Source organism: Alosa pseudoharengus, unplaced genomic scaffold, assembly GCF_046254945.1.
Source record: "Alosa pseudoharengus isolate Yale_2024_CS ecotype anadromous, Long Island Sound unplaced genomic scaffold, YU_APseudo_1.1 YU_APseudo_1.1_scf_10, whole genome shotgun sequence".
NCBI lineage: Eukaryota > Metazoa > Chordata > Actinopteri > Clupeiformes > Clupeidae > Alosa > Alosa pseudoharengus.
The window spans coordinates 24792071-24807353 of record NW_027468565.1 but is presented as its reverse complement, the minus strand read 5'-3'; the positions used below and the strand labels follow the sequence as shown (position 1 = coordinate 24807353).

The window sequence follows — 15283 nt, the reverse complement described above, 5'->3', positions numbered from 1 at the left end:
TGGTGCTATAGCAACAACGCTCACATGCCAACCATACAGCTGTTATACAGAGTGGAAAATACCGTGTGGACAAGAAAGAAGCATTTCCATATTTAGTTGGTGATGGTAGTTTGCATCTTTTCTTTATTTTCTTTTCCCTGTTCTTTCCCAGAGGGCAGATAAATCTGACCAGTGTTCTGGGCCTGAGAAGACTACAGGGCTGGTCCATGGCCTCTGCCTCGGCTGGAGAACAGGAGGACCCTCTCACTTTCCCTCCGTATAAATAGCTGCCCCCCCTCCTGGCTTGGTGACAAACAGACTGTGCTTCTCCAGGGCCGCGAGGCGGGCGTCGGGCAGATAATATTTCTCCCTCACAGTGCAGAGAAAAGAGTCAATCTTTTCAGCCGGTACCATGGAAACAGAGCATCCTCCCCAGCCTGCTCCAGTTAACCTGGACCCCACAGCTCCTGCTTGCCTGGAGGGAGACAGGAAAGAGAAAGCTTAACGGTGAGCAACAGGCATGCCAACTGACCACACTCATTTAAATATACACGCTTCTCTTCAGGAGAGGTTCTCGAGACTCGTTTTAATGTGCTCAGTTATATTCTCATGCAAGCTAGTTGCAAGTTTTGAAAACCCCACGACATTGTATTGTAAAATTCCTATCAGACCCAATCTGAATTCTTTATTATGGGCAGATTAGTGCGCTCAGACAGACTTCATGGCAGGTGCAGATATTCACAGAGGTGTGTTTTCACACACAGGTATGTATTCACAAACACACTTGTGTGCTCACAAATAAACAATATGGCAGAAAGAGGTGTGTGTGTGCGTGTGTATAAATGTGCATATGTGTGTGTTTGTATACTCACAGAAGTGTGTATGTGTGTGTGTGTGTGTGTGTGTGTACTCACAGACAGACATGTGTGGGGACAGTGACCCTTGTAATATAATTGACAAATGTAAGTGCCATTGGGTAAAAGTGTCTGCTAAATGAATAAATGTAAATGTGTGTGTGTACTCACAGGCAGATGTCCACCAGCTGGTCGAGCTGCGTGCAGCTGCATTCGTACAGGTCCCTGCAGCTCTGATGGCTCTGGTTCATCAACTGACCCAGCTGGACCACAGCATCCGTGGGAGCCGAGTCACACACACTCTTAAAGCGCAGCACTCGCGCCGCCTCCCCGTATACATGCTTCGCCCGCTGGTACAGCTTAAACTGGGGCACTGAGGACAAGAAAGAAAGAAAGAAAGAAAGAAAGAAAAAAAGAAAGGGAGGGGGGAGAATGAGGATGTGTGTGTGATGAGGATGTGTATTGAGAATGTACCCACCTTGTTGTGTATTGGCGCTGAGGATGTATCCACCTTGCTGTGTGTTGGCGCTAAGGATGTACCCACCTCGCTGTGTATTAGCGCTGAGGATGAACCCACCTCGCTGTGTATTGGCGCTGAGGATGTACTCACCTTGCTGTGTGTTGGCGCTGAGGATGTTGTCGCTGAGCTGCTGGGCGGTGATGCCCAGGAGGCGGATCACCTCCTCCCTGGTGTAGGGCTCTGGGTGCAGCACCTCCTCCACACGGCCCAGCGCCTCCTCCAGGCTCAGCCCCAGCTGCTCCTGCAACTCCGCCAGCTTCTGCACGCGCTCCCACTCCAGGCCCCCCGCTTTCGCCAGCACCTGGAGGACAACACAGCACACACACATACACCACATGGAGTGTTACACACACACCACTCCCTTGTCACATGGAGAATAACACACACACCACTTTATCACACGGAGTATAACACACACACACCACTTTATCACACGGAGTATAACACACACACACCACTTTATCCACTTTATCACACGGAGTATAACACACACACACCACTTTATCACACAGAGTATAACACACACACACACACACACACCACTTTATCACACAGAGTATAACACACACACCACTTTATCACAGAGTATAACACACCACTCCCATATCACACAGAATATAACACACCACTTTATCACAGAGTATAACACACCACTCCCATATCACACAGAATATAACACACCACTTTATCACATGGAGTAATAACACGCACAACTCCCATATCACATAGAGTATAACACACACCAATTTATCACACAGAGTATAACACATACCACTCCCATATCACACAGATATAACACACATACCACTCCTTTATCACATGGAGTATAACACACACACCACACAGATATAACACACATCTACTCCATAAAATAGAGGTGTAATATGTGTAGTATATGTATGTAACACATTAGAGCCTACTCTGCCATTTGGTGCTCAATAGGGTGAATCTGCTACATGGAATATTAGCTTAATGGCAACATTTTGACATACTAAAACCTGAATTAAATTTCAGTCAGTCCAACAAACCTGTCATGAGGCCAGAAGAACATTTACTGTACACTAAAATAGTGTATTGAAAAAAAATAAAAACAATAATTTAGGGCCTTTAATCACATTGTACCCAACCCAACCCAAATGAGCTACTTCTGAGTGGATTTTAGAGAGGTGTACCTTGTACCCATTATAGAGAAACAGTGAGAGACCACACATACCCAAAAAGCCATTTGGATGGGTGCAGTGCAGGATCTAAAGCATATTAGTATACACAAGAGTTGATCCGCACACCAGGAAGCTCCCATTAAATTGTTACTTTTGGAGCCCCACTGTTTGGAGTAACTTGTCCTCAACCCAACCCAAGCGAGCTGACCTCTGAGTGGATTGTAGAGAGGTGTACCTGGTACCCCACCCAACCCAAACGAGCTGACCTCTGAGTGGATTGTAGAGAGGTGTACCTGGTACCCCACCCAACCCAAACGAGCTGACCTCTGACCTTGGCTGCTATCCGGCACTCCACCACCCTGATGTTGAAATGAGACGAGGCCGCCTTGTTCATCTCCACACAGCAGTTGGCGATCACAAACACGGCTCCGTCAGGAAGCTGCACGTCTGTGGCCCGCAGCGGGTTGAACTCAATCAGTTTGGCCTGGACACACGGACAACATGATAATCAACAACGACCCACACGGGCCGGCCAGCACTGAACCCATCGTCACCTGCAGCAGAGTTGAGATGAGAAGGCCTACCGTTCCCTCCTCGGCCAGGAAAGAGATGGACTGGTCCATGCCCCCGCCCTCTGTGCCAATATAGCGCTCACACTTGGCACACACCTCTGCCAACTCCACCTGCAGGACAGAGCACAGGGCAATCTCCAGTTAAACGTTAGCCTCTGCGCCACAGCTAGAGGTCAAGCGCGTGCTCTTGTTCAGAGACTCGTTCAACCCCAGCAGCACACTTCTACAGGTGTTTCTAGAGTTACTTCAGAGCTGAGGTACTTTTGAGCGAGCCTGGCGGTTGGCCTCCATAGTGACGAGCCCAGCACAGCAGACCAGCGCGCTGGAGCTGGAGAGCCCTGAGCTTGCAGGGATGGTCCCGTCCACCACGCACCGCATCCCCGCCAGCGGAGACACGCCGAGATGCTCCTGAGGGGGGAGGGGCAGTCAACGGTCAGCGTCACAGCAGAGAAGGAAACGCAGGAGGAAATCATCTAACTGAATAATGGTGTCTGCACTGTGAACTACCTAACCAGCACAAACCTGAATCCCCTTCACTCCACATAGAAAGTAATATTGCCACTGAGGGTTGTCTCGGTCAATGGCAATGCTGTCAGATGATACAGTGAAGTCCCTGCAAAGACACCAAGCATATAGTAAGGATTCAACACTGCCATCTTCTGTTTGACAGAAGAGTAACACATACTTTCACAGAATGATGTAATTAAAGAGAAGGCTCATAAGATGACTGCAGAACACATTATTCAAATATCTTACTGGTATTTTTCATTGGTGTTGGCCAGCTGAATTGTTTGAGAGTTATTCACTGAGACCGCAGCCAGGATGTTCTGCTCAATAGCCATAGGGAGCACAGCATAACCACAGTAGTCAATGTGTTCTCCTGGACGGGGGACAGGTTCACCGCTTTAAAACTGGAGCCACACCATCCCAACGAACTGCACTGAATAATGTACAAGAACTGAAAATCTGATTGCTTACCTATTAAGTTTACCCGTCCAGGTGCACATGCATAGAAGAGTACGGGTTCCCCATACTTTTCCTGAAAAGCCTCCTTGAGTCGCTGCAGCCTGTTGGTCAGCGTGGCAAGGAAACACCATCACCCAAAAGAACGATAATGGCCTAATTTAAGCTGACAGGCTTTTAAAAAACTATGAGACTGTTATTCATTTATAAACTCACCTTTCATTCCTAGAGAGTTGCACTTTCAGCTTGGGCGGGTGAGATGTCATATCTTTTCTCGTGTGAAGATGCGACTAAATCAAATCTGAGACTAAATCAACTGAAACTAGCGCAATCCCTGCAATAATGCCGTGTCCTTCATATAGTCAGCTGACTGTCATACCTCTGTTCAGCTGTTTTTTTTTTCAAATACACGGAAGAGGATCTGCTCAGAGTCTGCAACAATCTTTTCCTCCTCGCCAAGTAACTTACAGAAGGTTTTTGTAGCGCAAAGAATGCTGGGAGTTATTTAGGCTCCATACTGTGGTCAAGATGTCTGACATGGAGGATGATTTCATGTGCGATGATGAAGAGGACTATGACCTGGTACGTTTAGTTTCTTGCATTCCAAACACTACACAGAGAGTCGCTATGTTACTTTGTGTGCAGACGTTTAAATGCAAGGCATTATTTTGCCGTATATAATCAGTACCATGGACGGGCTTGCAACCGTAGCTCTCAGCTTCGAGGCCGTGAATGGTTCACTTGTTAGCACAGCAAGCTAAGCGGCTAACGTAGTGCGAAGCTAATGCTAGCATAATAGCTTTGGTGATACAACAGTTGCTTGTCCTGGCAAATACAATCTGATGACAACATGTCTTAGAGGTGATTTAAAGACAAATGTGCTATAATATGACGTCGTAAGTGTTTAGAGATACCTTGTACGCCCTGAAGATCGCGCAATGATGTAAGCTATTGTCTTTGACCATGCTATGTCACTGGCAAGCTAAACAGCTATCGTAGCAATCGGTTTACAGTCATTCCACCGGTATAGCAACATAAGCTAAGTTCTGTCACTGAAACTTCAGGAAATGCTTTACCAAACTACACGTTAGAACTAGGGGTTGCTTTTGAGACGAGGCACTGTGTGCATCGTTCATCTTATAATCTGTTGTGTCCAGTCAGCTAGAATTATCTAAGTTAAGCATTTTTGTTATTGAAACTGTGAAATAGCTGCCTCAGATAGCCATAACATAACGTCAAAGCTTGCTAGCTACTCCCCTAGCTAACCAGAGTTTGGTCAGATAGCCTACTGTAGTTTGAGCATTTCCACTAGAGGCGCTTGCGAGAGGAGACAGGAATCCCATTTCTCCGTAGTTCAGTCTTGACATAATACAGGCTAAACGTTCAGTAGCTCACAGGGCACTGCTCTTGTGTTGTGCTACACTGACCTCTGAACTAGGTTACTACGTCAACGTGTTTATATTTTAGGGGCTTCATCATTGTCCTTGTTTGTTTTGTTCATGTTGTTTACATCCTGTCATTTAAGGAATACTCAGAAGACAGCAACTCCGAGCCCAACGTGGACTTGGAAAACCAGTACTACAATTCCAAAGCGCTGAAAGAAGACGATCCGAAAGCAGCCCTCAGCAGCTTTCAGAAGGTTCAGCTCTTAAGTTTACATTACATGATTTATCAATGCCTCCCTCTAACTGTGCAGGCCAGCTCTTCTTACAGACCTGAGACCTCTTAAGTGTAGTGGTTTATGTTATGGTGAATGCAAATAATAATCTGCCAAGTGGTGATGGAATGGACTCTTTGACTTTAAAGCTTGATGTGTTATGTTACTGTTTCCTGTACTGATGGTGTTCTGCATGTCTTTGTCCATCAGGTGCTTGAACTTGAGGGTGAGAAGGGTGAATGGGGATTCAAAGCACTGAAACAGATGATCAAGATAAATTTTAAGCTGGTAAGTGCACACACAACTGTGCAGATACATCTCAGAGGTGTTGCTTGTGGTGAAACCCTGGTGCTGTTTCGTTACATGTTGCTCTAAGTGGCGATTCACATCAGAGACGTTTTTGAAGAGTCTGTCATTGTTTATTGTTAGCGATAGAATTCCATTTGAATCAGTGTATCTCTTTACACAGCCAGCGCTTTGTGTGCGAATTACGGCCATTAAAACTTAAGTAGAGGAAAGTGTATTGTTACGTCTATTTTCAGAGCGTATGTGAAGCGTATGGATAAACACATCGTTGTGCTACGTGAAACGGAGGCAGCATAAATGGATTAATTTACGTTTCACTCTTGCTTACTTCTTGCTTGCTTGTTATAACAGCACACCTGAGAGTACATTTTCATCTTAGTTGTTCTCTTTCTTTTCACAGACTAACTTCCCTGAAATGATGAATCGATACAAGCAGCTCCTGACATATATTCGCAGTGCCGTCACCAGGAACTACTCAGAGAAATCCATAAACTCCATATTGGATTATATCTCCACTTCTAAACAAGTAAGTATGGACATGAAAAACATGTTGAGGAAATAAAGCCGATACATGTACATCCATTGTCAAAGATGGGCATAAATAATGGCGTCATTTACAATCTTCTCGGTCTGTCTTCACAGATGGATCTGCTCCAGGAGTTTTATGAAACAACATTGGAAGCACTGAAGGATGCCAAAAATGACAGGCTTTGGTTTAAAACCAACACAAAGGTATTGAAGCAAGTGTGCTTGAATATAACAGCTGCTATCTATTTATATTGTAACATTCATATAATTTCTCAGTTATGTCATCCATTTCTCAGTTATGTCAAATGTCCTGTGCTTTTCTGTCTTTTTAGCTGGGAAAGTTGTATTTGGAGAGGGAGGAATTCGGCAAACTCCAGAAAATTCTCAGGCAGCTGCACCAGTCATGTCAGGTAAAAGAGCAAGCCTGGTGTTCAAACATGTCACGCAACATCTGAAGGCTGTCTCGTACCCTGCACTTCTGTTGTGTCTCTTGTAATGTGTGGACTAGGGTTGGGCCGATGGACGATGTCATCGCCCATTGTGATGGTTGACCGATATCACTATGGAAAGCAACCATCATGATGCCACACCCCCACAAGCCATACACACACTAATTCTATAGACCCTGATTTAACATAGGCAAAAACATAAAAACGTTTCCCTGTAAAAGAAATTGAGCCTAGAACTGATGCATATGCAGTGTAGGTGACTTAGCTTGTTTACTTTAAAGACTGTTAGCCAGATAGTGCAAAAATGAAACTACCGTCTTATTCAGATAATTCCTGATTGTGACATTGTTATTGTGTTTTGTTTTCCTCGCACTGTACATTGAACTTAAAGAAGCCCTATGCAAGTCTGGTTATTCCTTCGCTGTTTCTGGGTTTTCGCCTGATTTGGGCTCGCATTTTTCACGACATAGCTCCCCCCGCAGCTTCGGTAGCAAGTGACTGCTACGCTAAACCCCCACTAGCTAGCGAGCTAGCCATCAAGAAACCAAGCTAAACATATACAGGGCTCACAATAAAACGGTCGAGCCAACACATTGTTCAAGAGACTATCAAACCACATTACAAAAACGAAGTTCACCCAAGGGTAGGCTACTTACAATTTCAACAGCAACAAAGCCAAGTCGGAGTCCGTTTTGCAGTCTTCTTAGAAACTACAATCTGACTACATTTTCGAGGCCTTTCGCCGAGTTACATCCGGATTTCTTCGGTCCGGGACCAGAAAATTGCATATTCGTTTTTTCTGCGGAGAAGCACTAGGGGGAGACGAAGCACCCACCAAACGACCCAAAAAGTGTTGTAGAACCATCAGAACGACTCTCAACCTGCATTTTTGCTAAAATTGTTGCATAGGGCTTCTTTAAAATATTTAATGTTTTAGCGAAAATAGTTCTAATGAATTATTGTTATTGTTACAACTAGAGGAAATTCTGGCTGATTGTCACATAGCTCTAATATTTTTCAGAGGCTACAGCACTGAAGCGCAAATTCACTATTCTCCACCATGTTACGAAACCATTTCTTTCGTTAGATGTATAGGATTAGAAGACCTCCGTTTTACACTGTGCCTTGTATTTCGTGCTTTTGGCACCCAGACAGCAGCGGAATGGATATGGGGATTTGTTATTTGTAAAAGTTGTTTGCTGCGCCGGTGCGCCCGATACTGCTTCCAGTAACCTGTCCTGGACTGTGCAATCTACCCTTACTTTCATTTTCCGCTGCCCCTGCTCATAATCGGCATGCCTGGTAATAACGTGGTATGAGATGCGTTGCTTATGAGGTAGAGACCACTGAAGATCTTAGATGAGTGACTGGCTGCGATAGTAGGCTAGTAGTAGTAGGCTAGCTTTTTTGCTAGGCCCAGTGAAAGCAGGCAATGTGGAATATTCTGCCCCCCCACCCCCTCCAGAGTGTGGACATTTGATGTGTTATTAGCAGATAAGCGGATATAAGAACTTGAGACCAGTTTTGCTGCCTGATGTCGACAGCATGTTGTACTCAGCCTGTTGTGTGTGTTCTTTTGTGAGGTTTTAGACTGATGATGCTGTGTGTGTGTGTGTGTGTGTGTGTGTGTGTGTGTGTGTGTGTGTGTGTGTGTGTGTGTGTGTGTGTGTGTGTGTGTGTGTGTGTGTGTGTGTGTGTGTGTGTGTGTGTGTGTGTGTGTGTGTGTGTGTGTGTGTGTGTGTGTGTGTGTGTGTGTGTGTGTGTGTGTGTGTGTGTGTGTGTGTGTGTGTGTGTGTGCGCGCGCGCGCGCACGCGCTTTGGTAAGGTTTTAGACTGGTGCTGCTGTGAGGTTTTAGACTGATTCTGTGCTCAGCCGTGTGTATGTGTGCTGTTTTATGGTTTTAGATGATGCTGTGTTTGTGTGCTGTGTTTGAGGTTTTAGACTGATGACACGCCCCTCCCCTCTGTGCACAGGCCACTCAAGCAGTTTTGGGGTGTGTGTGTGTGTGTGTGTGTGTGTGTGTGAGCACGCACGTGGATTTGGTTCACTGGTAGCATCATGAACCACGCCAAAATTGTAAAGAGTGCATTCTCTGTTAAGTTTGGTGCTATCAGCATCAATTGAGGTGACCAAACTTCAGAGAAGTTATGGCAAGTTGGGTATTTATACGTTAGAACACACCTGTTTTTTTATTTTATTAGCACGCTATAACGTTACAGCTGGTCAATTACTTCTAGTAGTGCAAGTGGATAACATTAGACAAACGTAAACGTTACTATCAGATCATCACTGGTTTGTTTGCTCCTTCAGTCCCAATAGATTAGTATTAGTATAAAAGTATTTTCCAAGACCCAGGGGAGAAAATATTGGTTACATTTAGAGTTGCAAACTAACAAGCCGACCAGCATGATTAACTTTCATATTAGCTATCCAGCTATTAACCAGTGGTTTCAACCAGTGCTGCTGTGGCAGCTGAAGCAGAGAGCCAAGAAAAGATAACTAATGAAAAGATGTAGGAGAGGAGAAAGAGAAAAGCTGCTAATATGCTGCGACGGAGTGCAGATACAAGCAGAGATGTGGGCACTAGGCAAGCCTACAAACATGACAAGAAGTAGTGTCCTAAAGAAAAGGGCATTTTTACCAGATGTGATCAGTAGGCCACGGCTGCCCCCAAAACCACTGTCGTGTGGTTGTAGACTGAGGCTGCTGTGTGGCTTGTGAGGTTTTACATTGATGATGCTGTGTGTGTGTGTGCACGCTGTTGTGAGGTTTTAGACTGATGATGCTGTGTGTGTGTGTGGTTTTAGACCGATGATGGAGAGGATGACTTGAAGAAAGGCACGCAGCTTCTGGAGATCTATGCGCTGGAGATCCAGATGTACACGGCGCAGAAGAACAACAAGAAGCTCAAGGCCCTGTATGAGCAGTCCCTACACATCAAGTCTGCTATCCCCCATCCACTCATCATGGGCGTGATCAGAGGTACGCATACCCTCACAACATGGCTGTACAGCATGACTAAAGAACAGGAGAACAAGGGTCTATAGCATGACTAAAGAACAGGAGAACATGGGTCTATAGCATGACTAAATATCAGGAGATCATGGGTCTATAGGATGACTAAATAACAGGAGAACATAGATTTACAGCATGAGGAAAGAATAGGAGAACGTGGGTCTATAGCATAACTAAAGAACAGGAGAACATGGGTATAGCATGACTAAAGGACAGAAGAACATGGGTCTATATCATGACTAAAGAACAGGAGAACGTGGGTCTACAGCATGAGGAAAGAACAGGAGAACATGGGACTATTGCAGTGTTTCTCAAAGTGAGGTTGTCTGCAAGCTATCCCAAGTGGTCCAAGAGCAGATGTCAGAAAATATCATGTTTCATATCAGTGTTTCTTAAAGAGCCACTTGCAGGTTGGAAACACCTATAAAGCAGATAAATGATGAAGGAACTAGATTCTCAGAAAGAAAAAAAAAGATAACTTCGCAAGAAACAACATTGTGAGAAAATAAATTCTGCATCTTTAAACCACAAACCTTTTTTGAGCAAACGCCCCCCTGACCTTCCTTTGATCCTCTGCCCGCCCCCCCCCCCCCCACACACACACACACACACACACACACAATACAAAATGAAAAAAAAAAAACTACACCCCCGGGTAGGCTATAGGCCACTCACACTCATGCTATATTGCTTAAATAAAAAACTAAAGGTTAACTAAAGGTTAGCATCATCAACACCGCAGCGCAATACGCATGCATGCAAATTAACTAGTTTGTTCATATCACAACAAAGCCAATCGCGGAGACAAAACTCTTTAAACAGGCAAAGTTATCAGCATGTATGTAGCCTAGAGCCTTAGCTGGTAAGCTAATGTTAGAACAGCTGGGTTTTTGGTGGTTAGCTGTGTCAACAACTTGCGGATAACATTATGCATCAATTCATTACCTGTGAGATGAAATGTTTGTGCCGCCAACCCCCTTGGATATCGCAAATGCCCCCACTGTCACTGTACTCCAGTAAACAAAGTCCCCAGTGCACAGGTGAATGGCTGCTGTGCAGCCTAAACAGTCGTGGCGTTTTAATCGTCAGCTGGACAAGTGAACGAAGTTACCAGCCAGAGTAGCAGCACAGGGGAATTATGAACTAGAACCAGGGACATGGTAGGTTCGAGCAAAAGGTAATTAAGAGGTTTATTTTTAACCAAAGTAGCTCTACTGATCAGACCTTTCTTGACACTGTTAGCTGGTCCTCTTGTTTACGTATTTTGCTTCTTCAGTGGTCGGTGAGAAGAGTCATTGGCGCGTCGGCAAGCGCAAGTATAATGCATTTTGGTGACGTCACATATTACAAATCGCAGCCTTTGCGGTTTGAAAATCGTGTTTCATCATATCGCGATATTATCGCAAATGCAATAAATCGTTCAGCCCTAATTATGACTTTCCAAAAAATCAACAAACTCTTATCTTTCACCACTGCTTAGACTAGTATCTACACCCACAATGACAGCAGAGCTCAAGCGCCACTTTAAGACCAGTCACAACTTTCGGGCCACTTCATAAGACTGAACCCAGAAAAAGGACCGGACCGGAGCACACGATTAGTTATAGCGAGTTTTTACTGGTGCTGGTGACTAATATTTCGATGCGATAGCATCTTCATCAGAGTCGAAGACGCTATCGGCTCAAAGCGCTATCATCATTTTTATTATTTGCATATCAGTATTTATTTATTGATTTCATGTAAATAATCTTGCTTTGTGCATTTCTCCAGAGTGTGGAGGTAAGATGCACCTGAGAGAGGGTGAGTTTGAGAAGGCTCACACTGACTTCTTCGAGGCGTTCAAGAACTACGACGAGTCGGGAAGCCCGCGGCGGACCACCTGTCTGAAGTACCTGGTGTTGGCCAACATGCTGATGAAGTCAGGCATCAACCCCTTCGATTCGCAGGAGGTAAACCATCAAGATGTGTTTACAATAGAGGTTGTGTTGTCATGACTTGAAAACTAGTGATTTATTTGAATAAATGAACGCAACGGAAATGAGGACCAACGTAACAAAACCAATCTGTGGAGTGTGGACTGGAGCGAGATGTGTGCTGTGTTTCCTCTGTCCAACGTATGTTTTTCTCTTTCTTTAGGCAAAACCATACAAAAATGACCCTGAAATTCTCGCCATGACAAATTTGGTAAGGTAAGGATCCACTAGTACCTGACTTCAGCCTGAAGCCTATCTGGGACTTGTATGTGCTGTTAATAGCGGTATATAGCTCCTTACTTTATGATGTGCTGTTAATAGCGGTATATACTCTAGCTCCTTACTTTGTGATGTGTTGTGTACTTTGTGCATTGCAACCTTGACTATCAGCTGCCATCCAATGACATGATGTTGAATGAAATGTATTTCATGTCAGTGCCTACCAGAATAATGACATCACAGAGTTTGAGAAGATCCTGAAGACGAACCACAGTAACATAATGGACGACCCCTTTATAAGAGAGCACATTGAAGGCAAGCAGCTCTTTGTTTTCACACTGAGGATTTCATTGTACACGAGCCATTGCACACCACCTCAAATTTTACATGTATTGAAATTGGTCTTCAAACTACTGTTAAAGATGTCAAGTCAAGTCAGTTTTTTTTTTTTAAAGCGCATTTAACATGCACATAGTGCAACCCAAAGTGCTCCACAAACAAGACACATAACAACAAGACAAAAGATGCCGGATGGAGCGGCGTAGTTGCCAGCGTACCCATGACATCAAGACATGACAAATACATTTAAAACATAACAAATAACGTTACAAAAAGATGTGTGTTTTCAGATTTACCATAGAAACAGGATATTTCCCAATACCCATTTTTTATGCATGTACATTGGTTTATGTTTAAGTACATTTAAAATTAGGTAGCATTGTTTTTAGTCTTGAAAACATTTGTTTTCTGAGATAAAAAGAACCTGACCTGGTGAGAAAGAAGACCTGTCTTCTGAAGTAGGTTGATATCTCTAAGCAGTGGTAGCAGTGTGCTGTCCTGTTGCATGATGGATGTTTCTTAACTTGTCACGTGTCTCTCCTTCCTCTTCTGATTGCAGAATTATTGAGGAATATCAGGACACAAGTGCTCATCAAGTTAATTAAGCCTTACACTAGAATACACATACCTTTCATCTCGAAGGTAAGGGCAGATTACAACTGGTATATTAATGTATTAATCTAAACGCTTGTTTTCTGACCCCCTATATTAATTGAGAAGAGGTTTTAATATTTTTCTCGATCTGTTTTTCTCTCCAAGGAATTGAACATTGATGTAGCAGACGTGGAAAGCTTGCTTGTTCAGTGCATATTAGACAAGTAAGTGTTTTATCTCCACAGTTAAGGTCATGGTCCTTCACAGTGCACCAAGTAGAAAGGATAGTCCCAGTAATTGTGGCAACATTTTTTTACTCTATTGTATTTTCATGTTAGCCTTTAAAGGAATTATCTAGAGTAAAATGCACTTTAGATCAATTTACGGATGATTGGGAGTACATACGTTGAGTTGACATCAAAATCATGTCATTCGGATGTGTTTTGAGAAAGTTTTTACCGTTTTTAGTCAAAACTCGTTAGCCTGGAAGTGACCCGGGCATGTCATTTCGCCGCTACAAAACGCTATTTTTATACCTCTTCTACAGTTCCAAACAACATTACACTTACGTGGTAGTGAGTAGAGGGTCCCTAAAACCAAACCGAAGTATCCCGAGGTCTTTATGTGGTCGGATAGAGAGTCCAGAATGAATTTCATCAAGCCAGTACCTTTCCGGAAATGTTTCTGCTGTAGCTGCCATCTTTAGGGGAAAGTCCGTAGGAGTCGATTGCCAAGTGTGAAGTAACACGCTCACGTCACGTGACATTTCAAAATTCCAACCTGTTAGTAAGCTAGGGTTTGCTGTTGCATACAACATCATTTCAATTTCGAAAGAAATACTGGACTATGTTTTTTTTTTTTTTTTTTTTTTTTTTTTAAATGGCGACGAAATTGTGAATTTCCAGAGCATGTTAGACGAAATTGTGAATTTCCAGAGCGTTACTCCACACTCGGCAATCGACTCCTACGGACAATTAGGATAATTCCTTTAAGTAAAGATATTAATGCTCTTTAGCCTGGTTACAATATTAGATAACACCTCAGTGATTTTTTTGTTTGTTTGATTTGTTCTTCCAGTACGATCAATGGCCGCATTGACCAGGTCAACCAACTCTTGGAGCTGGACCATCAGAAGAGAGGCGGAGCCCGCTACACAGCTTTAGACAAATGGACCAATCAGCTCAATTCTCTCAACCAAGCCATTGTCAGCAAGCTGGCTTGACGGGCGCAATGATCACCTGGCAACCTGTCACACCTTTTGCAACCATGGACGGTCGAGGGCAAAATACTACTGTCAAGTCATGTGGCACCTCCTAGCTGGTTGATGGTGTGTGAGTGTGTGTGTGTGTTCTGGCTAATCTGTGTGAGGCTGCTGCTTTCACTTGGAGCTAAGCACTGAATCCAAGGCACACCATAAAAGACAAAAAAAAAAACCATCAACAACAACAACAACAACCAGACTCTTATCCTCTGTCCAGATGTCCCCATTGTCAGTTGTTGCTCAAGCAGCAATGATATCTGTTGGGAGAGGTAAACTGATTCAGATTACTGACTTGTGGTCATGGTTCATTTTACTCAAGTTAATTTACGTCATTGTTTGATAAGCGATAAACATTATTTCCATGGAATAATTTCTCTGGTTAGCACTTTGGCCGTCACAGACAGCATGTTCTCCCGGGCTCAGTGTGGGGCTCTGGGCTGTGATCAGATACACCACTGATGTCTGCATAGAGCGAGTAATTACTGGCACTCCTTGTTTTTGCTGAGAGGAAAAAAACAGTGTCTCTGTTACATTGTAACGCTGTCCCTGTTCTTTTGTTTTGTTGGGAAAAAATGTAATAAATGATGCCCATGATGCTTCTATTGAACTTGCTTTTCTCATGTTTTTTTTTGGTCCAGATTTTACTTGTGTGTGTGTGTGTGTGTGTGCATAGAATGCGGTATCACCATTGAGGTATGGCCTTATCAATGTATAGAATACCAGTAATACCACTTCGAATTACAATTATTCGTTCTAATGTCAGTGCTAGCCTTATTTAAGAAAGGCGAGCAAACCATACAGAGTAGGTTTGGTACGGGCTCTGTTATCGAGCTGACATCCTCCGGTTCCCTTCAAGACCAGCTGTGAGGGGGCGTTGTTGTTTCATGACATTA

General features: G+C 43.8%; 2 protein-coding genes across 2 annotated transcripts; one reads left to right on the top strand and one right to left on the bottom strand.

Moving 5' to 3' along the window:
* Positions 1-91: 91 nt before the first annotated feature.
* galk2 (galactokinase 2) lies at positions 92-4477 on the bottom strand. The gene is made up of 10 exons (XM_076268620.1): positions 4265-4477; positions 4064-4152; positions 3842-3965; positions 3608-3698; positions 3347-3493; positions 3098-3196; positions 2845-2997; positions 1444-1654; positions 1005-1206; positions 92-454 (listed from the first exon to the last, which is right to left on the bottom strand). Exons 1-10 carry the CDS (start codon positions 4312-4314, stop codon positions 244-246), a joined length of 1377 nt encoding a protein of 458 aa, XP_076124735.1. The 5' UTR covers positions 4315-4477; the 3' UTR covers positions 92-243.
* cops2 (COP9 signalosome subunit 2) lies at positions 4474-14997 on the top strand. Its single transcript, XM_076268626.1, has 13 exons — positions 4474-4630; positions 5574-5687; positions 5916-5993; positions 6412-6537; positions 6654-6743; positions 6872-6949; positions 9797-9971; positions 11775-11953; positions 12141-12193; positions 12414-12511; positions 13095-13177; positions 13295-13353; positions 14207-14997. The coding sequence occupies exons 1-13, from the start codon at positions 4577-4579 to the stop codon at positions 14349-14351; spliced, it is 1332 nt and encodes a 443-aa protein (XP_076124741.1). The 5' UTR covers positions 4474-4576; the 3' UTR covers positions 14352-14997.
* Positions 14998-15283: the final 286 nt, after the last annotated feature.

Bases quoted from the DNA above. Each gene is read 5' to 3' on its own strand.
- galk2 (XM_076268620.1), bottom strand. From the start codon at position 4,314: ATGACATCTCACCCGCCCAAGCTGAAAGTGCAACTCTCTAGGAATGAA. The intron at 3,966-4,063 runs GTAAGCAATCAG...TCCCCCGTCCAG, and splicing joins TGGACGGGTAAACTTAATAG to GAGAACACATTGACTACTGT. The intron at 2,998-3,097 runs GTAGGCCTTCTC...CCGTGTGTCCAG, and splicing joins TCCTGGCCGAGGAGGGAACG to GCCAAACTGATTGAGTTCAA.
- cops2 (XM_076268626.1), top strand. From the start codon at position 4,577: ATGTCTGACATGGAGGATGATTTCATGTGCGATGATGAAGAGGACTAT. The intron at 4,631-5,573 runs GTACGTTTAGTT...CTGTCATTTAAG, and splicing joins ATGAAGAGGACTATGACCTG to GAATACTCAGAAGACAGCAA. The intron at 6,950-9,796 runs GTAAAAGAGCAA...GTGTGGTTTTAG, and splicing joins AGCTGCACCAGTCATGTCAG to ACCGATGATGGAGAGGATGA.